Raw genomic sequence first — 27,021 nt, forward strand, 5'->3', positions numbered from 1 at the left:
GTGGATCAGTCAAGTTTGTGTAAGTCTGGTCTTTTAGGCTGTTGTTAAAAAGTATCTGTCTTTGGCTTACTTTTTAACAACAGCCTAAATACCAGGGCATTTTGTTTACACAGTACTAGAATAGTGATGAAGCTCTTTTGGGAAGTAGGAAGTATGAGTTTATGTACTTGCTCATGTCTGATGAGTATTAGGTATCACTGTGATTTAACTCACAGTAAGCTTTTTTGCTTATTTTTTTGTGGATTTAAAAAAACAGGCAAAATGTAAATGATTACAAAACAATAACAAGCAAGAAACAAGCAGGTGAAGGACCCATCACCAGAAGTGACAAATGCCAGTTTGAGAGGTTAATCCAAGTGAAATTCTAATTGGAATTAGGACGTTATAATCCTGTTAAAAAGGTGTACTTTTTTTTCCTTCTTCATACTTAAGATTTTGGATAACTTTGAACCTTGAACCCAAAAATGTAAACAATGTTTGTTTTTGTAGTACAAACAGAATAGGAGTTTTCTGGCATTTATAGAGTTAAATTTGTATTTGTTTTAGATGTTGAGTAGGGCAGAGATGAATTTCCTGGTTTACAGCTATATTTATTTGTAAGTGGTTATTAATGCACTTAGAGTCTTAAATGTGTTAGAAGTGAAAGGGAAGCCTAAAGGTTAATATTCAGACAAAGTTGTACGTCATAGGGAAGTTCTGACTGAACTGTAGACTCCATCTACGGGGGAGCAGGTACTTTCAAAATCATGACTGTACAGTCCAATGAAACCACATCTGATCATCTTTAAAAAGTTGAAAAAAAATGCATATATAATATTTTCAGAGTAACAACTCTCACAATCATTAAATTACTCTATGAGCTGCTTTGACAGACAGGCTCATCATGTTTGTCAGTCACATCAAGCCTAATATCAAAATCCGCCCACAAGGAAATACATATTAGTCAAGCAAAAATGTTATTTAAATCAGAACTGGTAATCTAAGTTTGAATCAGGCGTAAATGTTTTCTGTTCTTAACCTGTTGAGAGAGCCATGTTGCTACAGCAGAATCCACTCTATATTCATATCATCATCCACTGTACGAATATCTGCACAAAAAAGCTATTCCCTGTTTAGAAATAACCATTTGCCGAAGTGTACAAACTGCAGTGCCATCTCTTCCTATAAAGACGTAATAGAAAGTTCCAACAGTATGACTTCCTTTTAGTTGTGGTTAGTAATAAGTACTTTTCCCATTTTAATTGTGCAAGTAGCCTCTATGTAAAATGATTGCATCACTGTAGTCAAAGATTGTGTAAACATGTTGACATCATGCAGTCATCAGACGTCATGAGAACCAATTAGTTTATCTAAGACATGTATGTCGACACTGAAAGAATCTGGCATCAAAACTATTTCAGTAAGCAAATAGTCACAATTTAATATATTCTGTAAAACTATTTTCCATTTTCCTGAATTACTTATTCCTTACTGATACATAATTTTGAAAGAGCGCTGCTATAACTAATGTTAAATTATCAAAGACTTCAAAGTAACTGAAAAAACACAAAAAAATAAACAACTTTCAGTGCCCTACAGTACTGACAGCATGTGCTGAACCATTGTTAACCTACACCCACACCAAGTGATGACACATGGAGCCACTTTAGCATGCAAGCTTACATTTTACAATGATCTGAAACATGACTATTGAATTCTTTCCTCTATACGTACAACTTAAATTACCTAGTTGCACAACAGCAGAACAACAAGTAAGGCACATTCTCTTTATCAAAATAGTTTATTTAGAAGGCTTTTATCACAAAAGCATGACATTTATTATTTCTACAAGTCTATAGAAGATTGTCTCATCAGATTTTGACTTTTAAATGTTTTTGAATTTTAAATTCAAAACATGTTTGAATTATTTTCATTCTAAAGTTCAATTACCAAATTTCCATTTTCAATGTGTTTAAAAATTCTAATTTAAAAATACACCTTTTAAATAGTCAGTCACAATCGATTGCTTATGCCTCAGCATCTTGGATCTTTGCTGCAATTTTTCACTGCAAATTTTACACTCTGAATTTTGCCTGCTGAATTTGAGGACTTGAAAATATTTGTTCTCACTTTAAAAAGTGAATTTTTCAATCTGAATTTTTAAAGATTGAAAATGTATACTTAAAATTTCTGCATTGAACTTCAGAAAGAAAACAATTCAAACATGTTTTTTCAGGGTTACAAAATTCAAAGTGAAGGATTCAAAAGCATTTAAAATTCAAAATCTGATGATACAAATGATCTTCCATACAAGTCCGTCTCTCATTTCTCAAACTAAAATAAGACAAATAAAACACGGGTTCATGAGAAAGAAACTGCTGCCACTTTTTTTTTATGAAAGCCATACACGTCACAACTGTATACTCATAAGCTGAATTGAGTAAATTCCTATTATTGGACAACACTTTAGGTACCAATGCTTACATGACCAAGACAAAGCAGAAATAATGATTATGAGTCTGTAAAAATATGCCAATAGGGAAACGGTGAAAAAAATAAAAGACAAAAAAAAAGGAGAGGCAGTCTGATCATCTCGTTTACTGGGAGGCAGCATGAGAGGAGGCTGTGATCAGACTCTCCTGTCTTTTGTTTGAATCCTTTCATGAGATGGTCCCCAGACCAAACTTCAATGTCCTGCTCTCAAAGGATCTCTGAGGGGCAAACAAGACAATGGACTTGCCATAATTTCACGCATTGGCCTTTGCACATGAACCACAAATTTTTTTTATTACATGTTCAACAAGAGGCAGGCCTCCGCTTCATGAAGCAACACTGACGCAGGATAGGAGAAATCCTGCCTATTTGGTCGGCATCTTAGCTCGTTTGCGAGCAATGGCGTCCTCAACTGCTTTCAGTTGTTTCAGCAGCTCCTCACGGCGAGACAGTGTGTTGCTGGGTTTGCTGGACCCTGTGCTGGCAGCTGAGACAGAGCCAGGGGCTGCGACTTTGGCAGAGGGAACTCCTTGTCCTTTTCCTGATGATTTTGGAGGTGGTGACATGGGACGTTTCCTGAGACAGAGAAGATTTACTTACTCAAGTAGAGTAACGGTCTGTTTTTACAAACATTATAATAACTTTTTTTATATATATATATATATTTTGAATTTGGTGTAACGGGGTTTCATTTCTCAACACTCAATGTTGCAATATTTAATCATGCAAATTTCAGACGCTTATGGCTAAATACATAGCTGCAGCTAGGTGGTCAGTATTGTGTATCTGCTAAAGGCAAATGTTAAAAAGCCTTATTCCATCAAGGCTTAATTAATTCATTAAAAAAACGCGACACGTTTCGGCCTAACTGAGCCTTCATTAGGGCATAGATGTTAAAAAAACACTTTTTTAAAATTCAGACAGGTCACATGATCTGGTCACATAAGACAAAGACTTCAAGATAATACTGTTTTATCTTGAAGTGTATTCCATTTTGCTCTTTTAATATCTATGCCCTATGGCTTTTTAATATTTTATGAATCCCATGAATGTCTCTGCCCTGGTTTAAACAATACCTGATCCTCAAACAGAAAAGCACCTGGGGGAAACCCTTACAATTCCGAAGACACTAGAGTAGCATTCCAATAGCCTGGGTTTGAAGAATTGTGTATCTGTTGTTGAAATCCTTGTTCGTCTGTACTTGTATAAACAAGTGTGCTTCAACAAGTGTGCTTCAACACTTACCTGTCCCCCTGCAGACCCACGGGCCGTGTTCCTGGGGCTTTGAGTCGCTCAGCTCGAGGAGAAGGTGGAGCTCGGCCAAGAGTCCTCTTGTCTCGCCCTATAAACACCAGAGGGATATGTCTAGTTTAAGCAGACAATTATTTGTCATTATATCAAAATATGTATATCAGTTTTAAAGCTTTTAAAAGCACATTAGGAGAGTGCAGGAGAGGAGAGTGATCTTTGCATAAACTACATTTGTTACATATTATACCCCACCACAGTGTATTTAATGTTGTGCATATTTTAGATACAATAGTCTAGCTTATGTGGCCACTGCCCTTGAAGAGCCGGGGCACTTGGTCTCGTGATGTACAAAGAGAGCCAAAGTGCGAGTGAGGGTTAAGGCCCCACATCAGACCTCAAGCCACACCTCATGTGTTCACCTCCATGTGCTCTGCCCCCCTGGGCTCCGAGCGCTCTGCCTGAACGCGCCTCAGAATGTAAATGTTAACTAGATACTAGAAATATTTTTAATGCACCTTGAAATTAAATTTAATGCGTTATTAACACTTTTTAAAGGCCTTAATTTCCAGAAATCTCACCTCTGTCCGGAGAGAGCACCATCCTCTTGCTGGCAGGAGACCCGGGCCTGTCTTTGTCTGAAGGCAGGTACCTCTTCCTGTTGCCTTTGTCGGCCTGTTGCTGAAAATCAAGATCAGTACTTAGCATCACAAAATATGGTAGTGATAGTTACAAAATACAGTTGAAATATTTAAATAAATAACGTAATGAGAGCGATAGTGTTTGGGGAAACACAAACAGATTTGCACTTCAAACAGGAAGTGAGACTTGATCCATGAACACCTATGTAAAAAAAAATTAAAAACACAAATTAAATAACTTCCCCAGCTCAACAGCCTAACCTGCCATTGTAGGGTTATATATATTATATTTTATGAGCTTTTAATTATGTTATGTTTTCCTCTTACTTAGAGTATGATTATCAAAAGTATTGAAAATGAGATACTAAAATCAATATTAAAACGAGTATCAAAACTAGAGACTAATTTGAACAAGTACCAATAGTAACAAAGTCACATTCAGCTGTATCAGAACAAGTGTAAGAGCACATAGACTATATATACAAACCTTAGTCATCCATTATATAACTGAACTGGACAACTGAGGGCACAGGTATGACCACATGGTAATATAAAAGAAAGTAGCATAATTTAATGTTGAAAATTATATTCTATTGTGTAAATGAAGAGTGTTGTTTATTATCATCATGAAATCTGAATTGGTATCGAGTACCAAATCTAAAGTTTGATTTATTGTTGTCACAATACTAAAATTTCAGAGTTGCATTGATTCACGCAGGTTTGAGTAATACTGAGTAAAACATATGCATATACAAAAATGTCACTATAAAAACATTAAAATAAATAAAACGCATAAAATGAAAATCCAGTGCTTGCTACACTGAAATGCCACTATGAAGAGAGCAGCAAAGAATCAGTTCTGCAGTTATGAACTGTCAATCGAACTGTCTCTTTTGTAAGTTATGTATGTCTAGATTAGTAGTAAATACTTCTTTAACCAACAATATACAGACTTATGTGGGTTATATGGAATGTGTGCAAGGCTTAGGTATAAAAGAGTATTAACCTTATTGAGAAGAGTCAGTTTGATGTCTTTGTGGGAACCTGATCCTCCATAGCTGGCTGGAGGTCCAATGCTGCCAGGTGAAGGGTGAGCACCTCTACTCCCTGGACCCGACCTGGGAACAGGGTTACCTCTTTGCGGTGGACCACCAGCCTGATCCATCTTCCTGCGCTCCTCCCTCAAGCCTTCCTCTTTCTTAGAGGGTCGCTCTAAAATGAGTCAGTTACATTCCACTTTAATGTACTTGATTTTAAATGCAAAGCATTCACGTTGATGCCCACTTAGTCCTTTCTGCCACAGTAATATTGCATCACAGAAGCAACCATCAGAGATAGTGCCAGACAGTTGTTTTTTTTCACTATTATAACAATGGGCCTTGTGCATGATTATTCAGTTTGACTCCAACCCCAGATTTGTAATGCATTCTTAAGAAACCAAGGTTGTAAAATGTCTTTGTCAGTGGCTTATCTCTATTACTTGTGATGATAGAAAGATCACAAAATTAAATTTAAACTTTTAACTTAGGCTAACCTCTGGCCTTGTCTCTGCTGTGCAGTGGCCGGTCTCTTGGCCCCTCTCGGTCCTTGCGGCTGCGGCCTGGTGAAGGAGAGTGGGAGCTGGCGGAGGACACAGGGCTGGCCAGGTCTGCGTACATGTCGTCAGAGTCTGCACTGCGCACAGAGCTGCTGCTGGAAGAGGCCGACGACACAGATGACACACTGCTTACACTCAATGATCTGCAAACACAAGTCAGACAGTACTAGTACAAAGAAAGTACTCTATGGAGACCCACTTCAATTATTGCTACGTCAAGGCTACAAAACTATAATACATATTATCTCTCATAATACATATTGTCTCTCTCTCTAAAACATTCAAATCAGGCTAGAAATCTAGGGGTAACAATGGACTCAGACTTGAACTTTAACAGCCACATCAAATCAATAATATCTGCAGCTTTTTACCACCTAAAAAACATTGCAAAAATCAAAGGTTTACTGTAAAAAAAAAAAAAAAACAGACTTAGAGAGACTTATCAATGCATTTGTCTCCAGAGGTTAGACTACTGTAACGGCCTGCTCACTGGCCTCTCCAAACGAGCCTTAACACAGCTGCAGTACATCCAGAACACTGCTGCTTGGGTCCTGACTAGAACCAGGAAGTACGAGCACATAAGTCCTGTGCTCAGGTCTCTGCACTGGCTTCCTGTAGCTCAAAGAATAGACTTTAAAGCAGCTCTGCTTGTGTATAAGTCTCTCCATGGCCTAGGTCCAAAGTATATCTCCGACATGTTAGTGCCATAAGAACCATTTCGCAATTTGAGGACTTCAGGGACCAGCCTCCTGCTGGTGCCCAGAGTCAGGACTAAACATGGGGAATCAGCATTTCAGTTTTATGCAGCTAAAACTTGGAACAGTCTTCCTGAAGATGTGAGACAGGCCTCTACTTTGACAATATTTAAATCCAGGCTCAAAATGGTTCTGTTTAGCTGTGCATACGACTGAAAGGTTTTTATTCTGCACTCTTCTTTTTTAATGGTAATTTTATGATGACAAAAGAAACATGGACTGATGGACTTTTATTAGACATAGTAAAGTGACAGGAAAGTATTTGAGAAGTGACAGGAAAGTTTTTTGTAAAGTAATGGGAAAGTTCTTAAACTGAGCAAGACAGTGTTTAAAGAGTGCGAGAGAGAGTTTTTAAAGGGTGCAAACGAGTGGGTGAGAGAGTTGCAGATTGGGTGATTATTTATGTTTTGATTTGTGTGATTTGAATGTCTTTTTTATTCTGTAAAGCACTTTGAATTACCTTGTGTACGAATTGTGCTATACAAATAAACTTGCCTTGCCTATTATGAAAATGGAACAGACGAAACTGCAAATGTTTCAAGCAACTTCACATTTCTTTCAGGTACGTATTCAGTATTCAGTTAGAAACATTAAAATCCTTCTTGTTGATTTTTCAGATAAGCATTTTATTACTCTCACACTGATGCACTAGAGAGTTGTACAACGACCCAGGTTTGGTGTAACATCCAACATTAGGGGATAAACCAGCAGTATGAGGCACAAGTGCTGGTTAATGTTTAAAGTGAAAGGGGGAGTTAGTGGAGAGGAATTCCACAGACTCTCAATGGCCTTTGTTGAATACCATGCATAAAAATTACTAATTTATGACTGTATGTGCCTAGCAATTTCCATAACATGTACAATTACCATTTGACAAAGTCCAGACAGAATTGAACACAGATTTGAACAACAGACTTCAATTCAAAAGTTAATAAAAAAGTGATAAAAACACAAAAAAAAAAAAAATGGCTAGAGAATTAAGAATTAAATATTTCGACACATGGTCTGCACCACAAAGAATTTCACCAAGCTTTTCTTCATATCTTATTTTTGTCATAGTAATTGTTACAGTTAAGCAAGTAGCAGTAATCTCAGTCAATCACTCAGAGATGCTTTAATACAGTACAGAGTTGCAGAGTAGAGTAAAAGATGTGTTTTGGAATACCTGGACTTCCTGGATCCGGAGCGTGAGAGGGAATTTGAGGAAGATCTGGACCTGGAGCTGGAGCCGCTGTAACTGCTGCCACTTCCACTGGCACTGCCACTCACTGTCCTCCTGTAGAGTAAGAAAAATGCATACATTTAGGACAGAATGTATACACGCCAAAGTAATTTTCTGAGTAGTAGTTTATGTGCGTATTGCATCTGCAGCACCAGACTAAAGGTGACGCTCCTGTTTGCACCAGTGTACACTATTGAGGCAGCTCTGGATTCAAATACTGTGTCCTAAGCCACAAACTGAAGAGCACAGAAATACAGCTTATTTTTTTATTCATCAGTTTGAAGAGAAAAGTGTCTCTGTAGACAGACATGCACTGCTGCCATCAATATGTTTGCTGGAATATATTCTTAATTGTTTTGAGTCAGGATTAAAGCAAATGTATTTCTTAAGAATAGGAATCTGATAAGAATAGGATAGGAATCTGAGAGGTAGCCTATCTGACTTGCAAATGTGTCTTCATGATACTATATTTCAATTTTTTCCATCCATCCATTTTCTTCCGCTTATCCGGGGCCGGGTCGCGGGGGCAGCAGTCTAAGCAGGGACTCCCAGACTTCCCTCACCCCAGACGCGTCCTCCAGCTCCTCCAGTGGGATCCCAAGGCGTTCCCAGGCCAGCCGAGAGACATAGTCCCTCCAGCGTGTCCTGGGTCTTCCCCGGGGCCTCCTCCCGGTGGGACATGCCCAGAACACCTCCCTAGGGAGGCGTCCAGGAGGCATCCTAAGCAGATGCCCGAGCCACCTCAGCTGGCTCCTCTCAACGTGTAGGAGCAACGGCTCTACTCTGAGCTCTTCCCGTGTGACTGAGCTCCTCACCCTATCCCTAAGGGTGCGCCCAGCCACTCTGCGGAGGAAACCCATTTCAGCCGCTTGTATCCGCGACCTTGTCCTTTCGGTCATTACCCAGAGCTCATGACCATAGGTGAGGGTAGGAACGTAGATTGACCGGTAAATTCACCACAACGGACCGATACAGCGACCGCATCACTGCAGACGCTGCACCGATCCGCCTGTCAATCTCACGCTCCATCCTTCCCTCACTCGTGAACAAGACCCCGAGATATTTGAACTCCACTTGGGGCAGAGACTCACCACCCACCCGGAGAGGGCAAACCACCTTTTTCCGGTCGAGAACCATGGCCTCGGATTTGGTGGAGCTGATTGTCATCCCAGCCGCTTCACACTCGGCTGCAAACCGCCCCAGTGCTTGCTGCAGGTCCTGGCTCGATGAAGCCATCAGGACAACATCATCCGCAAACAGCAGAGATGAAATCCTGTGGTTCCCAAACCAGACCCCCTCCAGCCCCTGGCTGCACCTAGAAATTCTGTCTATAATGAACAGAACCAGTGACAAAGGGCAGCCCTGGCGGAGTCCAACATGCACCGGGAACAGGTCTGACTTACTGCCGGCAATGCGAACATAGCCCCTGCTCCGGTCATACAGGGACCGGACAGCCCTTAGCAAAGGGCTCCGGACCCCATACTCCCGGAGCACCCCCCAAAGGACACCACGAGGGACACGGTCGAATGCCTTCTCCAGATCCACAAAACACATGTGGACTGGTTGGGCATACTCCCATGAGCCCTCGAGGACCTGATGGAGAGTATAGAGCTGGTCCAGTGTTCCACGACCAGGACGAAAACCACACTGCTCCTCCTGGATCCGAGGTTCGACTATCGGTCGGATTCTCCTCTCCAGTACCCTGGAATAGACCTTACCGGGAAGGCTGAGGAGTGTGATTCCCCTGTAATTGGAACACACCCTCCGGTCCCCCTTCTTATACAGAGGGACCACCACCCCGGTCTGCCATTCCAGTGGTACTGTCCCCGACCGCCACGCGATGTTGCAGAGACATGTCAACCAAGACAGTCCCACAACATCCAGAGACTTGAGATACTCGGGATGGATCTCGTCCACCCCCGGAGCCTTGCCACCGAGGAGCTTGCTAACCACCTCGGTGATTTCAGCCAGGGTGATGGACAAGTCCGCCTTCGGGTCCCCAGTCTCTGCTTCCTCCTCGGAAGACATGACGGGGGAATTGAGGAGATCCTCAAAGTATCCTCCTGAGGCGTCGGATGGTTTGCCAGAATTTCTTTGAGGCCGTCCGATAGTCCTCCTCCATGGCCTCCCCGAACTCCTCCCTCCCGAGTTTTTGCCTCTGCAACCGCACGAGCCGCAGCACGCTTGGCCCGCCTGTACTCATCGGCTGCCTCAACTCACCACCAGGTGGTGATTGGTTGACAGCTCAGCCCCTCTCTTCACCCGAGTGTCCAAGACACGCGGTCGGAGGTCAGATGACACGACAACAAAGTCGATCATTGACCTCCGACCTAGAGTGTCCTGGTGCCACGTGCACCGATGGACACGTGCTCAAACATGGTGTTTGTTATGGACAAACTGTGACTAGCACAGAAGTCCAATAACAAAACACCGCTCGGGTTCAGATCAGGGAGGACATTCTTCCCAATCACGCCCCTCCAAGTGTCACTGTCATTACCCACATGGGCGCTGAAGTCCCCCAGGAGAACAATGGAGTCCCCAGTCGGTGCACTGTCTAGCCTAACCCAATACGAAGCGGCTGAGCTGTGGGGCAATGAGCAAGCCCACACCAGCTCGCCGCCTCTCCCCGCGGGCAACGCCAGAGAAATGGAGAGTCCAGCCCCTCTCAAGAAGTTGGGTTCCAGAGCCCAAGCTGTGCATGGAGGTGAGGCCGACTATATCTAACGCTCAACCTCCCACACAAGCTCCGGCTCCTTCCCCCCCAGTGAGGTGACATTCCATGTCCCCAGAGCCAGTCTCCATGTCCAGAGATCCGGTCGTCGAGGCCCCCGCCTTCGACTGCCGCCTTCAACTGCCGCCCAGATCTTCAAGCACCAGCCCCTTACGGATCCTCTTGCGGGTGGTGGGTCCACATGAGGACGGCCCCACATCACTCCTTTGGGCTGAGCCCGGCCGGGCCCCGTGGGGAAAGGTCCGGCCACCAGGTGCTCGCTGTCGAGCACCCACCCCAGGCCTGGCTCCAGGGTGGGGCCCCGGTAACGCCGGTCCGGGCGACGTAGCTTGCCTTGATTTAATTCTGTTCATAAGGGGCTTCTATATTTGTATATTACAATTTTGTTTGTCATAGCTTCTTAAAACTAACAGATTATTTCTGTATTGTAAATTCTACATTACTCTGCAGTGGAAGCCTTTATTCATGTTTTAAATCCCTGTAGATTACTGGTTTTGTGGGGTAGAACAAGCACAGATAATTTAGTATAAAACCTAATAGATTTTAATTACATTATTTATTGTAATTGATTGGAACAATAAGTGTATTAACAAAACTATGATTTACAAAGCCCGAGAAGAGAGGTCAAAAGCAAATGATCAAAGGGAGGTCACATTTTCCTACACAGTACCCAGTGTGTAACCTGCCTACGCATTCAATGCAAAAGCTGTTCTTCCATTGCCCTTTACACAGGTTCCCCCCGGAGCACTGCTGTATGCAAACAACTCACACACCTACGGTTGTCCCCTTTGGGATAGACCTAAACCTTTGTCCATGAAGACACATTCAAACGGCAAAATATCAGGAAACATGTTTTAGATTTTTGCATAGTGGTTACAGCAGTGCCACACAGTGAAACAGCAGACACCCACCTGACTATACAAGTTGAACAAGTTGTACAGTTAAGCGTAGCACGATAATGGAATTTTCAATCAATATCAATAATATGAAGATGCATGTCATCGATAATTGATAAAGTAAAACTAATAAAACATTTTAAAACTTTTTTAAAAATTTGTTTTAGTTTATAGGCCTAAAGCTGACTAAAGCAGACCATATAATACATGTAAAGCCTTAAAAATATTACATGTACAAATATGAAGTAACAGTATTATATACACACGTGGACAAAATTGTTTGTACCCTTCGGTTAATGAAAGAAAAACCCACAATGGCCACAAAAATAACCTGAAGCTAACAAAAGTAATAATAAATAAAAATTCATGAAGTATAACCAATGAAAGTCAGACATTGCTTTTCAACCAGGCTTCAACAGAATTGCTTAAAAAATAAACTCATGAAACAGGCCTGGACAAAAATGATGGTACCCCTAGAAAAGACTTATAAGAAAATAATGTGACCAAAGGGACATGATAATTCAAGGTGTGTCCACTAATTAGCATCACAAGTGTCTACAATCTTGTAATCAGTCTGTGGGCCTATATATAGGGTTACAGGTCAACACCGCTGTTTGGTGACATGGTTTGTATCACACTCAACATGGACAAGAGGAAGCAAAGGAAAGAGTTGCCTCAGGGGATTATTGACAAGCATGTTAAAAGTAAAGGCTATAAGACCATCTCCAAGCAGCTTGATGTTCCTGTGACTACAGTTGCACATATTATTCAGAAATGTAAGATCCATGGGACTACAGCCAACCTCCCTGGATGTGGCCACAGGAGGAAAACTGATGACAAATCAAAGAGACTGATAATACAAATGGTAACAAAAGAGCCCAGAAAAACTTCAAAAGACATTAAAGGTGAACTTCAAGCTCAAGGAACTTTTTGCCAAGGCACATCAGCTCTATGTTCACAGACGGAAAAATTAAGCATATCAAGGAAAGAACACAGTCCCTACAGTGAAACATGGAGGAGGCTCTGTTATGTTCTGGGGCTGCTTTGCTGCATCTGGCACAGGGTGTCCTGAATCTGTGCAGGGTACAATGAAATCTCAAGACTATCAAGGAATTCTAGAGAGAAACGTGCTGGCCAGTGTCAGAAAGCTTGGTCTAAGATGCAGGTCATGGGTCTTGCAATGACAATGACCCAAAACACATAGCTAAAAACACCCAAGAATGGCTAAGAGGAAAACATTAGACTATTCTAAAGTGGCCTTCTATGAGCCCTGTCCTAAATCCTATTGAGCATCTTTGGAAGGAGCTGAAACATCCTCTCTGGAAAAGGCACCCTTCAAACCTGAGACAACTGGAGCAGTTTGCTCGTGAGTGGGCCAAAATACCTGCTAAGAGGTGCAGAAGTCTCATTGACAGTTAGAGGAATCGCTTGATTGCACTGATTGCCTCAAAGGTTGTGCAACAAAATATTAAGTTAAGGGTACCATCATTTTTGTCCAGGCCTGTTTCATGAGTTTATTTTTTAAATAATTCTGTTGAAACATGGTTAAAAAGCAATGTCTTGGCTTTCATTGGTTAAATTTCATAGAATTTTTATTTATTATTACTTTTGTCAGATTCAAGTTATTTCAGTGACCATTGTGAGTTTTTCTTTCATTAACCAACGGGTACCAACACTTTTGTCCACGTGTGTAGTAGAATATGGCTTATCTGAAGTATATTATTACCTGAGGGTTTTATGGTTTGTGCAATACGGTGGGAAAGGGGCTAGCCTGCAGCACTGTGGCTGCCTTGTTTGTGTCACTCAGAATCCATCTCATGTTAAAGGAGCAGGAGCATGTTAAAGGAGCATCTCATGTTAAAGGAGCATGAGATGTTAACTTTAACATCTCATGTTAAAGTTAACAGAGATAGGCAGACACAGGCAGTCCATCTGCACTGGGCTGTTTAGTGAAACATGTCTGCATGATGCACTTATTTTCTTGTCTGCTCATGGAGCACATGGACACAGCAGCAGCTCAAACAGGCAAACTCCTCTCGTTGCACCACACGTCCCCTCATTTGATTGAGAACTAAAATATAACTAGATCCTTGCGTAGTCCAAGGCTGCCCGATAGCATCTAGGTCAAGCTATAGCACTAATGCACGGACTGTTGCAGCATCGCTTGTCTTGTGTTTTCACACTTTTGACTTATTAGATCTAATGTGAGAAGCCTGTATTCCCAGTCCCTTGTTGTGGGGCTGGTACAATGCAGTTTGACTAAAATATTTTTTGTCCAAATGTAAAAGAAACCAGTAAACACGCGTCCTCTGCTCTCTGCCTCTGCTCTGACCCAGGTCTGCTGTCTGTGTGTACGGATGGAGCAGGGGGTGGACTTGGAGCTCAGAGTGAGTGCTCTGATGGAGAAAACCTCAAAGGAGAAGCAGCTGAATCAACATATTTTTGACCTTCTAATTATGCTATTAAATTATCTGTGAAAATCCCTACTTTTATTATCGGTGCCTATAGGCTAATAGTGTCTTTTCAGAAAGTAGCCTTTACACAAAGAGCCAGTTGGTTCAGTGTACTTCTGCTGTTGGATGCCAGAATCCACTGCATTCCTGTTTGTACACAAGGCTTACCTTCTTGGAACATGGCGCTCTTTACGTCGGCCTTCCCGAGGATTGGGAGGTTTTGCCGGCTCTTTTGGAGGAGCAGGTCGTCCTGCAGTTGCCCCTCCCACAGAGGCACCGCTCCCTGGAGGCTCCCTGGGAGTTATGGGGGGTTTGGCTGGCTCGGCTGAAGTTTTCGGAGGTCTGCCCTGTGGCCCAGGAGGAGGAGGAGGACTGGGGGCTTTCTTTATGGGAGGCTTGTCCCTGCGAGGAGGGGGCATGGCACCAGCCTTCAGTGGAGCACTTAGGGAGGCAAAAGGTACCAGGTTTTCACGCACATTCACATTATCAGACTAGTTACAAGTTGGAATCAGCAGAAATGGATACAAAAAAAATAACTACAAATTAATACAGATAATGGGTAATATTTACTTTATCCTTAGGCAATGAGTGGCATTAGCTATAAATTTACCACAACAAAATGACCAAAATGTATGAACCTTCTTAAAGTTGCATATATTTGATAAACTTACCCTTTTGGACCTTGAAGAGGGACTAGTCTGTTCTTTGAATTTTTTAGTGGTGCCGGACTCCGAGATGGAGACGAAGAGAAAGATCGAGACCTTAGAAAAGATTTTTGTATCACATCATCATATTAAAAATGTGCCTCAATTTAAGTCATGTTTAATTGGGTTCAAAAATGGATAACATTTTTTGTTTGTCATCTTAAATTAGTTGGTACCTGGAGCGGCTTCCACTGAAAGAGCTGTGCTGAGAAGAATGACTGGTGTAAGAGCTGAAGGAGGAGGAGCGGCTTCGAGAGCGAGAGGAGCCTGAGCCTGTGTAGGATGAGGAACGAGACGATGACCTGCAACACATCAGCACCACTTAGTCTAACAATATCAAATCATGACTATTTTTCAATAACAGTTGGTTTTGAGATCTCTCCCCTTTAAAATGTATCACACCTTGTATTGATTTGACTCTTGAGGTAATCAAGCTCATGAATGTCTCCAGGAGCTTGTCTAACCACCCCTCGGTAGGAGTGTCACATCCTTACTTTGAAATATATGCCCTCTGGACATCTCAAACAATATAAACCTGGTGATTTCCATCATTCAGGGTCTGACATTAGGGAAATACTGTTGGCCTATTTCTTGCAAGAAATAAACTTTGCCTTTGCCTCAACATTCATCAGAGCCTGCAAAAGAAATCTTATTTCCACCACTCACACTCTCTCACACACACACTCTCTCTCACACACACACACACACACACACACACACAGAGCTATACATGCACACACACACCCCCGCACACACACGCACGCACACACTTTCTACATAGAGCAATTTTATTCTTTTTTTCCAAACAGACTTTCAACAAGGAAAGATGACTTTAGTTTTGACTTTGCACCTGGATGAGTTTGAAAGAGACACAGAGGACCCTGAAGGACGGTGCCTGCGGCGGCCTCTCAGTGGAGAGCCCGTGTTGGGACGTCTCCGTGGAGATTTGGACCTTCGCCAAGGGTCCTTCCACTCATCTGGTCGCCTCATCGCCATGGGAACTGAGTCCTTCTTCAATGGAGGCTCCATAGGTCTGCTAAAATCAAGTAAAAAAAAAAAACACCTGTCAGTCTACATGTGCCGATTATGGTCTTTGTGATTGGAATACATTCACAGATAGTACTTGAAATCAAATATGGATTTTACAGATACTATTTTGTTGAATTATTATTATTAAAAACAATGCAACAATGTAACTTTTTGGTGATGGGTCCACTTCCTGATTATTTTCGGATGGCAGTACTTTGCCTGCAATGTTCCACAGTATGGCATTAGTCCCATCTTAATTACATGTACAAACTTTCTATCACTCAAAAATGGCTTGAAGAACATGCATTCTTGCAGCATAGTTGCCTCTTGGCCAGGTAGCGTCACCTGCTTCCCTACATGGAGTTAGATATTGCAAAGCAATAACATCTCTATGGGGACAAGCAGATAGCAGAAGTTACCTTTAACTTATATAAAAAATTAAATTATCATTTGATAATGCTATCATATTGGACTCACACTTTGGGATGACACAGCCTATAAGCTATAACAAGTTGACAATAAAGCTTTAAGGATCAAATTACACACTAACAAAATCTCAGCACTAATGTCATGATATTTTATCAGTGCAAGTCCATGCCTCAGTTATTTAAAGATCTATAATGATATGATGTATGGGGGTTTCCAGACCTCTGCAAATTCAAGTGTTGTTTCGCGCACACTGGACATCTAAATATTTGCAGGGGAAATGAGTGGGAGTGTGTGAGTTTATAGTCCCAACACACTCCAGATGACATCACCTCCATTTACCGTTTTTCATTAGCCAAAAAAGTCTGCATCTTTCTGTTTGCTTTGCTAGAAAACTAATAAGCTGTAATGAAATGACAATAGGTACATTAACTTATGTGAACAAACCTCCAGACAGAAAAAGGTGCAAATATTGATACTTCAATCTACTGTAACTGAAGAAACAGTTTGTGTAAATACTGTGTGTCTACACAACACGTAATTTCCCCAAGCAAGTAAAAAAAAAAAAAAAAGAACTACTGGCATGTACACACATCCACCATCGGAGCTAAAAATAGAACCACACCAATTGCCATTACAGGATCTGCAATTATTTAATTTAACAAATAAGAGGAAAACATAAACCAACACAGGCAAAACCCAGCTGAGGTCATGGAATAAGATTAGAGTTAGTCAAGAGATTGCTTGTGTGTTGGTTAATGAATATTAAACATTATGAGATGCGATTACTGTGACAATAAAACATGCCATTTAACAGAAAACACAGCAGAACAGGAGAGTTATTTATATGTATGCGTTTACCTCTTTGGACTGTTATTTCAGTGGCGAGTAATTATGATAGCATTTGTAATTTTACCACAGCTATTAAAAATGATTATATAAAGAAAATGGTTGTCAACAAAGCAGATATGTGACGAAAGTGACGAAAATTCAATATTCACTCATTAAGGGATGAATCTAAAGAAGTGGCTGTAAAATCAGGTTTATTAGAAGGCATGTTAAAGCATCGCAAGTTAAGAAACTAAGTCACCAAAATGAATAAAATTAAGAAAATGGGATACTATAGAAAAAAAACTGACAATGCTAAACAGGATGGAAAATGCATCCTAAATGAAATAATGTGTAGAAACAGAAATTCATGTCCTTCATTTGTGGAGTTAGATTTTATAACAAATCTCAAAGATATTCCAGATTATTTCAATAGTTATTTTATAAATAAAGTTAGCATCTTAAAGAGTTAGGGAAAAATGTATTTTAATTGTTATGCAATAATTAAAAATGAAGTCATGGTTCACAAAACTTCTCCTGACAGGTATTTATCCCACTGTGGAAGGAAGGCAAAATCATTCCATCAATGAAAGACCAGAAACTATCTTTCAATGGCCAGAATTACAGACCTCCCAGCACTTAGTAAGGTTATGAGAAAAATGATTCATTAACACTAATGCAAAGTTACTTCTACAAAAAAACTCAAAGATTTGTTTTATAATGGCTGTTCTTCTGACAGTAAAAGTTTAATATGCAGTCCTCCGCAAGGAAGCTGCTTAGGACCTCCTTTTGTTTTGTGTTATTATTAATGATTTACTGGTGGCTGTGAAAAAAGCTTTAAAGACAATATATGCAGATAACTCTCTATTATGCTGCAGATTAATGCAACAAAATGAACGCTGTTTTATGTAGAGAACTATACTTTGTGTACAGGTGGGTCTAGCTAGTGCTGAATATCAACAAAACTAAAGCTATGATAATTGGGTCAAAACAAAAGTTAGGACATGGATCAGAATTAAAATGAAACATTGCTGGGGAGAGTATATAATGGTACTCAAAACTAAACTGCAGGGTCTGGTCATTGACAATCGTCTTACGAAACATATAAACACTATTGTTAACAAAATGGGTCATAGCTGTAACTAAAAATGTTGTCATTATGTCAAACATGACACTTTACAAATAGTCTTTTATATGATGTCACTTGACATATTGTTCTAAAGTGTAGTCCTTCGCATCTCAAGAAGATCCATCAAAAATACAAGTTGCTAAAAATAAAGCAGCAAGACTTGTACTTGGTTGCTCAATTAAAACTAGCAGATAGATTCTACTGTCATGGCTCACTTTAAAATCAAGCAATACAAGTTACAATGGGGACATCGTTATACAATACACTGACCCTGAAAACGCCTGCTTTTATATTGAATCAAATAATTCATTTATGATTCTTTGCATAAGTATAGCACTAGAACTGCTACTAATGGCCATATAATTGCAGGTTACTCCAGAACCACTTTCATGAAGAAAACTGTTCTATATAGATTTATTTACTAGAAACAGTGTTCCCATTGATAATAGCCAGCTTAAAAACAAACAATTAGTTATTATTTAAGGATTTATGTCATGTTCATTTCCCTTTTTCAAAAGCACAGACATGTGGTCATACTTACTTTGGCTGGACGCCAAGGTCTGTCTGGCCCTTCAGTTTCTCCTCATCTTTCTTTTCGCGGGCCTCACGTGGGGGTCGCAGCCTCGGCCGCTCCTTGTCCTCCCTCTTCATGCGGTCCCGCTCCCACTCGTCTTTGCGTCGCAGCCTCTCTCTCTCACGCTCTCTTTCCCTCTCTCTCTGCCGGCGCTCCCTCTCCCGGTGATCCCGCTCCCTCTCTCTGTCCCGGGGCCGCTCTCGGAGGTCTCGCTCACGGTCCTGTCACCAACAAAAAACATTAAAACACAAAACTTTTTGCTTTTATTATTATTTAGCAATGCATTCCCCCTTTAAATGCATTATGTTGATTGCTAACCATGTTAAAATGTTATTCCCACATAAAAAAAATATACATGCAGTATTTTGCTTCATTCATGCAGGTTTGATTAATTGTTTACTAAGGCTGTCTGTATAATAGCAGAAAACTAGCTTTTTTGTGAATTGTTATTTATGTGCACAGTGTAGTCGTTTTACTTACATTGTAGTGGTATGGCAGAGGTGCTTCGGTATACTGCACTCTGAAGTTTTCATACTGGCCACCTCGCCACAATGCTTCCATTTCATAGTCATAGTAAGGGTCAGCATAAGGATCACTGCAATAAATTGGAAAAAAAAAAACTTACATAAAACATGTTTTAGCAGCATGTTATGCATTCATTATATATATATACAAATTATTTAGTCAGCCACCAATTGTGCAAGTTCTCCCACTTAAAAAGATGAGAGAGCCCTGTAATTTTCATCATAAGTATACTTCAGCTATGAGAGACAGAATGGGGGGAAAGAATCCAGGAAATCACATTGTAGGGTTTTTCATGAATTAATTGGTACATTCCTCGGTAAAATAAGTATTTTGTCACCTACAAACAAGCAAGATTCCTGGCTCTCACAGACCCGTAACTGCCTTCTTTAAGAGGCTCCTCTGTCCTCCACTCATGACCTGTATTAATGGCTCCTGTTTGAACTCGTTATCAGTATAAAAGACACCTGTCCACAACCTCAAACAGTCAAACTCCAAACTCCACTATGGCTAAAACCAAAGAGCTGTCACAGGACACCAGAAACAAAATTATAGACCTGCACCAGGCTGGGAAGACTAAATCTGCAATAGGTAAGCAGCTTGGTGCCATGCATCATAAGATTTTGAGTGAAAACCTCGTTCCATTAGCAAGGGCATTGAAGACGAAATGTGGCTGGGTCTTTCAGTATGACAATGATCCCAAACACACTGCTCGGGCAACAAAGGAGTGGCTTCGTAAGAAGCATTTCAAGGTCCTGGAGTGGCCTAGCCAGTCTCCAGACCTCAGCCCCATAGAAAATATTTGGAGGGAGTTGAAAGTCCATGTTGCCCAGCGACAGCCCCAAAACATCACTGCTCTAGAGGAGATCTGCATGGAGGAATGGGCCAAACTACCAGCAACAGTGAGTGAAAACCTTTTGAAGACTTACAGAAAACGTTTGACCTCCGTCATTGCCAACAAAGAATATGAACAAAGTAAGATGAACTTTTGTTATTACCAAATACCTTTTCCATGATAATTTGCAAATAAATTATTTTTTATAAAATCAGACAATGTAATTTTCAGGATTTTTTTTTCTCATTTTTTCTCATAGTTGAAGTGTACCCATTATGAAAATTACAGGCCTCTCATCTTTTTAAGAGGGAGAACTTGCACAATTGGTGGCTGACTTGCCCCACTGTATATATAAACAGCAAGAGAAAACCACTGCTGCATAGACCCCAGCTTTTGTTTATGTTGTTGTGAAATCAAATTTACCTAAAAATACCCATCATCTCTCAAGTCTAAATGTTTCCTTTTTAACTACCGTAATTGATCCCATTATTTCTTTTAATTTATTATCATTACTTATGTAACTTAAGACTTACCCATAAACAGGATCTCGAAAGTCCATCTCACTGAAAATAAAGGTGTTAAATGTTATACATAGTTATATTTTTATTATTATAGTTATAATATTATTATAAAAATATGTTGGTGGTAATATTCTCTTTCAGTGGCTTTGAGAATGCATCACGTAATGACATACTCTCTGATGATGCGGTAGCTGCGCTCTCGGAAGAAGTCATTCTCTTTGTCAAACTCTCGCTCGTCCTCTCCAATGGTCACATTAAAACGCTTCTCTTCAAAGTCAGGCTCCTGCTCCTTCCTCATGGTGGCCTTCTTCAGCACCTGATGAACAAATCAAAGCATAACAAATTTTAATGATTCACTAGTACTGAAGGAACAATTGAGAAACTTCTTTTCATTAGTAATCATATATTACCTTGCAAGTTACATGATTTATTATTTACCGTAAATTTCGGACTACAGAGCGCACCTTGATATAAGCCGCACCAGCTAAATTTGAAGAGAAAATCAATTTTGTACATATATAAGCCGCACCTGAATGTAAGCCGCAGGTTTTCATATTGTAACATGAGACATTTACACAGAAAGACGGTGCACCGACACGCTTTTTTTTAAACTGTGCCTGAAAATTGGCACCAACACGACAACAACACGGGATGAACACATCTGCAGGTTTAGAAAATAAAGCTGCACCAACACGGAAAATCTGCTTTTATTTCCTCTGAAAACTTTTGTCGTCTTTTTACATTGACCAAGTTGGATTCATTGATGTCACGTGCAGTGGCTCTATTTCAGGGGTCGGCAACCCGCGGCTCCGGAGCCGTATGCGCCTCTTTCCGCCTCATACTGCGGCTCTGCGTGGCTTGGGAACTAACACAGACACAGCTCATAGTCCTGCGTAAAGAGCCCTGATTTTCAGACGTTGTGCGCACAGGGGTCAGGAGCAACTTTCGCCCGTCCCTAATGACACACTAATAAGCTCGTCCGTAGATGTATCATGAAAATCCTGCTGGAAATCGCCACAGAAATCTATTTGATGTAGTAGCAAGTATATTATCTGCTCTTGTCTCCGCGGTGACGTATCACGTATAACACATCAGACACGACGCACAAAAGTAGAGCCACAAGTGAGTGAAAATGAGCCAAAACAAAAGTCTTTGGAGAGCTTTTAACAAAGGGGAAAAGGACAACTGAGGAGCCAGAAGAGGAGACTACGACCTCCAAGAAAAAGAAAGATAAATTTAACAGACAATGCCTACTTAAAATCTGGGTTTGTCGCTGCAGGTGACTCACGCACAGAGTCCGCTCTACGTAACATACGGGAAAAGCAAATAAGGCAATGAAACCTTCAAAACTGCTTTGGCACATGGAGAATAAGCACCTGGGATAAAATGATACGCTACGAGTTTTTTTGTTGTTGTTTTTTTAAAGAAACTGCGGAGTAGAGTAGACATAATCAGCGCAGAGCTCACACTGATGCAGCGGTTTGGTGAGTTGTATTTTTTTAATGCACTTAAGTTGTTTTTGCCATATTTATCTGCCACGTGTAGAAGGCTTGTCCGTGAAAGTAAAACCTACATTATTCCGTTACATTATTGTTATTATACAGTGTTATCTTCATTTTAGATGTCAAAAAGTATTTGCGGCTCCCAGTGTTTTATTTTACGTGGAAAGTGGGTCCAAATGGCTCTTTGCGTGTTAAAGGCCGACCCCTGCTCTGTTTCCTTTCTGTTTCTTTATCTTAAAAACGGCATCATATCCATTTCATGATGCGCAAAATGATCGTTCAAAATCAAAACTAGTGAATTCTTCAGAGCAGAATCTTTCCCCACGTCTGTCTCACTTTTACGTTTACAGCTAGAGAGCGCCCCCCAGGGGCCGTTATCCAGTAAAATTCCATATATAAGCCGCACTGCTGTAAAAGCCGCAGGGCTCAAAGCGTGGAAAAAAAGTAGCGGCTTATAATCCGAAATTTACGGTATATACATATGGCTCATTTAACATTTTCTTTGTAGGACATGTTGTAGGATATTGTAAAAAGAAAACTTGCATAACCTCTTTGGCATGTCTGAGACCTCTTTCCCAGGCGCTTTCCACAGGAGGCTCAACGGGTGGAGGTGGTGGAGGGAGTTCCTCCACTGCTGGTCCAGCCTAGAATAGGTCAAGAACAGAATCACTCTTAATGTATATGCAACCAACAATTCATTTCCCTTTACACAAGCAATATTTGATGCAGAGAGATAACATCGTGTGTCAGTTGGTGTGCCACTTTAAGAAAAAACAGTTATTCTGTGCCACCTCGGTCACAAGCTTATTTGTTGGGTATATCATCTCATGTTCACATCATTTAATCAAGGCTGCATACAAATACAGTAGAGCATGAAAACATGGACCTCAGACATACCCAGGGATTATTGGGCATGAGAGGGTGTGGTCCTCCAGGAGGTGCTCCATTTGGAGAGAAGGGGTCTGGCTTTGTGATGAGGGAATAGTTTCCTTTGTCATTGACCCCTGGGTGAATGAATCTGCAGTTCATACCCCAAGTACAGTTTCCTAGGGGAAAGTAATTACATTAGGTAACGTTTTGTATCTCAAAACTATACTGCCTGGCCAAAAAAAAAGTCACCACCTGGATTTAATTAGGCAAATAGGTTGGCGTTGCTGCAGTTGGTCAGGTCAAGGTTCAGAAACATTATGTGCTCAAAGAATACCATCCCAAGAATTCCATCAATGGATTTTTTCTTCCCTGATGGCACAGGCATATTCCAAGATGACAATGCCAGATTTCATTGGGCTCAAATTGTGAAAGACTGGTTCAGGGAGCATGAGGCATCCTTTTCACAGATGGACTGGACACCACAGAGCGCAGACTAACCCAGACATGGGCAAACTACAGCCCGGGGGCCACACACGGCCCTTTGGGTTTATTAATCCAGCCCGCCAAACGTGACCAAATTATATTAAAATAGGTAAGGGTAAACCTTGTTCAGAGTTTTTCTGCAGTGTTTATTTAACTGAAATTTACTAAATGAATTATTAATTTAGTTAATGCATTTGGAAAAAAATTTGTACAATGAGCCTTGCATGATCATGTTTTGCTACATGTTACAGGCCAAATCTCTAATGTAATATATACATACACATATACATATACATATACATATATATATATATATATATATATATATATATATATATATCCTGGCCCAGCCCCTCTGTCACATTTTAGAACCCATTGTGGCCCATGTGTCAAAATATTTGCCCACCCCTGCCTTAACCACATTGAGAATTTTTGAGATGTGCTGGGGAAAGCTTAGTGCAGAGGTCACACTCTACCATCATCAATGCAAGAGCTTGGTGAAAAATTAATGCAGCACTGGATGGAAATAAATCTTGTGACATTGCAGAAGCAATACAACAAAACAAACAATACCACAGCGAATGTGTGCCATGATTAAAGCTAAAGGCGGTCCAACAAAATATTAAAGTGTGTGACCTTTTTTTTGTGGTCACTTTTTGGCCAAGCAGTGTATTTCAACTGATATTACATCAATATGAATTGCAACAAAACGGCTCCCTCTGCTGCAGACAATTCAAAGTAGTGCAAGACAATTACATTCTTCTTTACATTATATTGGGGTGAGCGATGATGACAAAAAGATTTGGGCATTTTCACTTTTAATACTTTTAAAAATAATTGTTATTCAATGTGCAAATCTTCAAAATGGGAATTTTGATAACCTTTTGACAACACAACTTCCAACTCTGCCTTATGTTACACTGACAAAGAATTTCACACAGCCAGGATCACTGATAACACCATACCTTTCATGAAGAACCTACAGATAGGCCTTGGTCGAATCTTCCTGTCTGAGGGGTCCTTAACCTCCCCTTCCTCCAAGTCTTCATCCTACAAACAAATGAGCAGTGTGACATCTTACAATGTTAAAATATATAATAAAACATATAGTTGTGATTATTTTTGACAAACATTGAGCTTGCAGTGTAGTATTCATAGTATAACAATTACATTTGCATTTACTGAATACTGAAATATAAACTGCTAAACTACAAGAATCATATGCAATTCAGAACATCTTTGTAAAGGTCTAGACTACAGGTTTACATAATAAGTCAGGATATTTTATAGTTCACAGCAGAAAAATTGCGGTTTTTCATTTGTGACCATTCACATTGCAATTTCAATTTGTGATACATTTTGCAGCCTCTGTCCTGATCTTTTTCAACAGAAACTTTTGTCTAGAATTGTTTGGTATCACAATCTGGGTCCCCTCATTTCAAACAATTTTCACATTTGCATATCCCACTTACATCAATTTCTCCTTCATCAATCTCCCCATCGTCGTCATCATTTCTCTTGTCTCGAAATGAGTCTCTACGGGTTCGCCCCTCTTCATTCTTTCTGTTGTCTGTGGGAGATGGTGGAAGGATGGGCTTCTTCTCTTTCCTTTTGCTGCTCTCTGTCTCTACCTCTCCTTCAGTCTTTGCCTCCTCTTCCTCCTCTTCTTCAGGCAGAGGAACAGTAGGCTCCTCTGGAACCTCCTCGTCATAGTCCAGCTCATGCTCATCTAATTCTCGAGACACAGACGGAGAGTCATTCTTTATCTCCCGCACTGCCACCGATGTCCTCCTTGTCTCAGATTCTTCATCAGGTTTGCCATTGTCCTCATCCTCTTCCTCACTGTATACCTTCTCCTGGATATCCTCTCTGTCAGGTTCAGAGTTAGGAGAAAGTGGAGTATCAGTCACCCTTTTCTCCTCTTCTTCTGCGTTAATACCAGATACTTCTTCCCCTTCCTCCTCCTCCTCCTCCTCCTCCATCAGAACAATTGACTTGTCCACTTGTTCTACGTCTCTGATTGGCTCGTCCTCCTCTGGGTCCGAGACAAAATCTGGGACCATTTCATCCTTCTCCTGTCCATCCTCTGCTAATCTGGATGCTTGTTCTCCGCTTTCCTCTGCCTCATCTTCATCAGCATAATTCTCCTCTGGAACAATTTCACTGTCTGATATTGCCTTGCTTGCATCACCGTCCACAGAGCCCAGCAGCTCACTGTCGGAGAGGGCTCGCTCCTCCTCCTCGGGCGACTGAGGGGACTGGCTCGGGCTCTCAGGAGTATCCATTACCCAATATCAAGCTGCAAACATTACAAAAGACAAAAAAAAACAAAAAACAGTAGCGTTAGTTTCTGTGTAATAATGTTGAACAGACATGTACTTCTTCTGCTGTACATTTCTAATTGTGTTAAAAATAAGTTAAGAAAGATAAGTAAGTTAACATACGCAAACAAAAGAATGTCAACTATTGTTATTGTAAGACTTGAGAATTTTATGGAAGAGTTATTGTAAGGGTTTTGTTTTCCATCAGTGACCAATTTTTTTACTTTATTTTTTATATATCAAAACATTTAAATAATTCCTATTTAACTCTCCATGATTAGTGTCCAGTCCACTTCAAGAATGTTATATGGAGGCATTCAGTGATTGGATAGAGTTGAGCTCTTAATTACTTCAAGCCCAAAAACAACCAAAAACAACTATTAAAGCTGCTTGAGTTTTATTTGCATAATCGATGTCCAATAAACCAAACATCTTTCTCAATGTATGTAAAAGCAGTATCATCGTCTAACACAACTGAATGAACCACAGTAGCGTTTAAGAGTACTTATAGTCGTTAAGATAAACTAGCTGCACTCAAAATAATTGTTAAAAAAATAAGGGTTTCAAGATATACCTACTTGTGTCTTTAGCACAACACAACACGGCCAAGTCAATAAGTTCACCTGTGGCGAGACATGACAGCTAATGCAGCTAATGCTAGGGCCTGAACGAAGAAACACAGCGACGAGCGCAACTTAACCTCAGACATCAACGAGGGAAAAGAAGAAAGACGTCTACTTAGCAATACGGTACTCCTAGTATTCCATTTTTAAAGAAGTCTCTGCTACAATCGGTTAATTTACTTCCATTTACAATGCATGCTAGACTGAAGCTAAGCTAACAACGCGACCACTCTTTTGAACTGCTACGATCGACACATTTTTATCACCTTGCCCGCTCGTAGGTCTTTAAGCACGGCACTTTGGCGTTAACAACTGCCTCTGCCCACAGAGAATCCTATTAAAAGATCACCGCGAGTAAAACAATGAATTTTAACCCATACGGCGAGGAAAATGAAATATCCGGCACGGCACAGCGCAAGCGGCCATTAACATTGCGTCATCAACTGGCGACAACTGTATGAATGAACACTGCCATAGGTATCTCATACCTGCAGAGGGTAGTATTGGCCACAAATTTCATAAATCTATTAAAATTTCATGAATCTATTAAAATCAGCTACCTATCAGCTACCTACCTAATATATATATATATATATATATATATATATATATATATATATATATATATATATATATATA

General features: G+C 40.6%; 1 protein-coding gene across 3 annotated transcripts; it reads right to left on the reverse strand.

Annotated features, from left to right (window-relative positions):
• Positions 1-1,769: 1,769 nt before the first annotated feature.
• zc3h18 (zinc finger CCCH-type containing 18) lies at positions 1,770-26,853 on the reverse strand. Of its 3 annotated transcripts, none has more exons than XM_033968771.2 (19): positions 26,649-26,853; positions 24,911-25,737; positions 24,404-24,488; positions 22,983-23,131; positions 22,634-22,729; positions 20,757-20,899; positions 20,596-20,625; positions 19,186-19,300; positions 18,673-18,926; positions 15,570-15,755; positions 14,896-15,021; positions 14,687-14,776; positions 14,184-14,456; positions 7,879-7,989; positions 5,896-6,101; positions 5,368-5,573; positions 4,302-4,401; positions 3,718-3,814; positions 1,770-3,048 (listed from the first exon to the last, which is right to left on the reverse strand). In XM_033968771.2, exons 2-19 carry the CDS (start codon positions 25,721-25,723, stop codon positions 2,838-2,840), a joined length of 3,291 nt encoding a protein of 1,096 aa, XP_033824662.1. In that variant the 5' UTR covers positions 25,724-25,737; positions 26,649-26,853; the 3' UTR covers positions 1,770-2,837. The 3 variants fall into 3 exon arrangements, with proteins under 3 accessions (XP_033824662.1, XP_033824661.1, XP_033824663.1); XM_033968770.2 differs by having other exon boundaries at positions 26,338-26,834; XM_033968772.2 differs by having other exon boundaries at positions 2,220-3,048; positions 26,334-26,834.
• Positions 26,854-27,021: the final 168 nt, after the last annotated feature.

This window comes from Periophthalmus magnuspinnatus, chromosome 6, assembly GCF_009829125.3.
Source record: "Periophthalmus magnuspinnatus isolate fPerMag1 chromosome 6, fPerMag1.2.pri, whole genome shotgun sequence".
NCBI classification, from domain to species: Eukaryota; Metazoa; Chordata; class Actinopteri; order Gobiiformes; family Gobiidae; genus Periophthalmus; species Periophthalmus magnuspinnatus.

Excerpts from the sequence above, each read along its gene's own strand:
- zc3h18 (XM_033968771.2), bottom strand. The coding sequence starts at position 25,723 with ATGGATACTCCTGAGAGCCCGAGCCAGTCCCCTCAGTCGCCCGAGGAG. Across the intron at positions 20,900-22,633 it reads GTCTCAGACATGCCAAAGAG|GTGCTGAAGAAGGCCACCAT; the intron begins GTTATGCAAGTT and ends TTTGTTCATCAG. Across the intron at positions 15,022-15,569 it reads TCTCTTTCAAACTCATCCAG|GTCATCGTCTCGTTCCTCAT; the intron begins GTGCAAAGTCAA and ends GATGTGTTGCAG.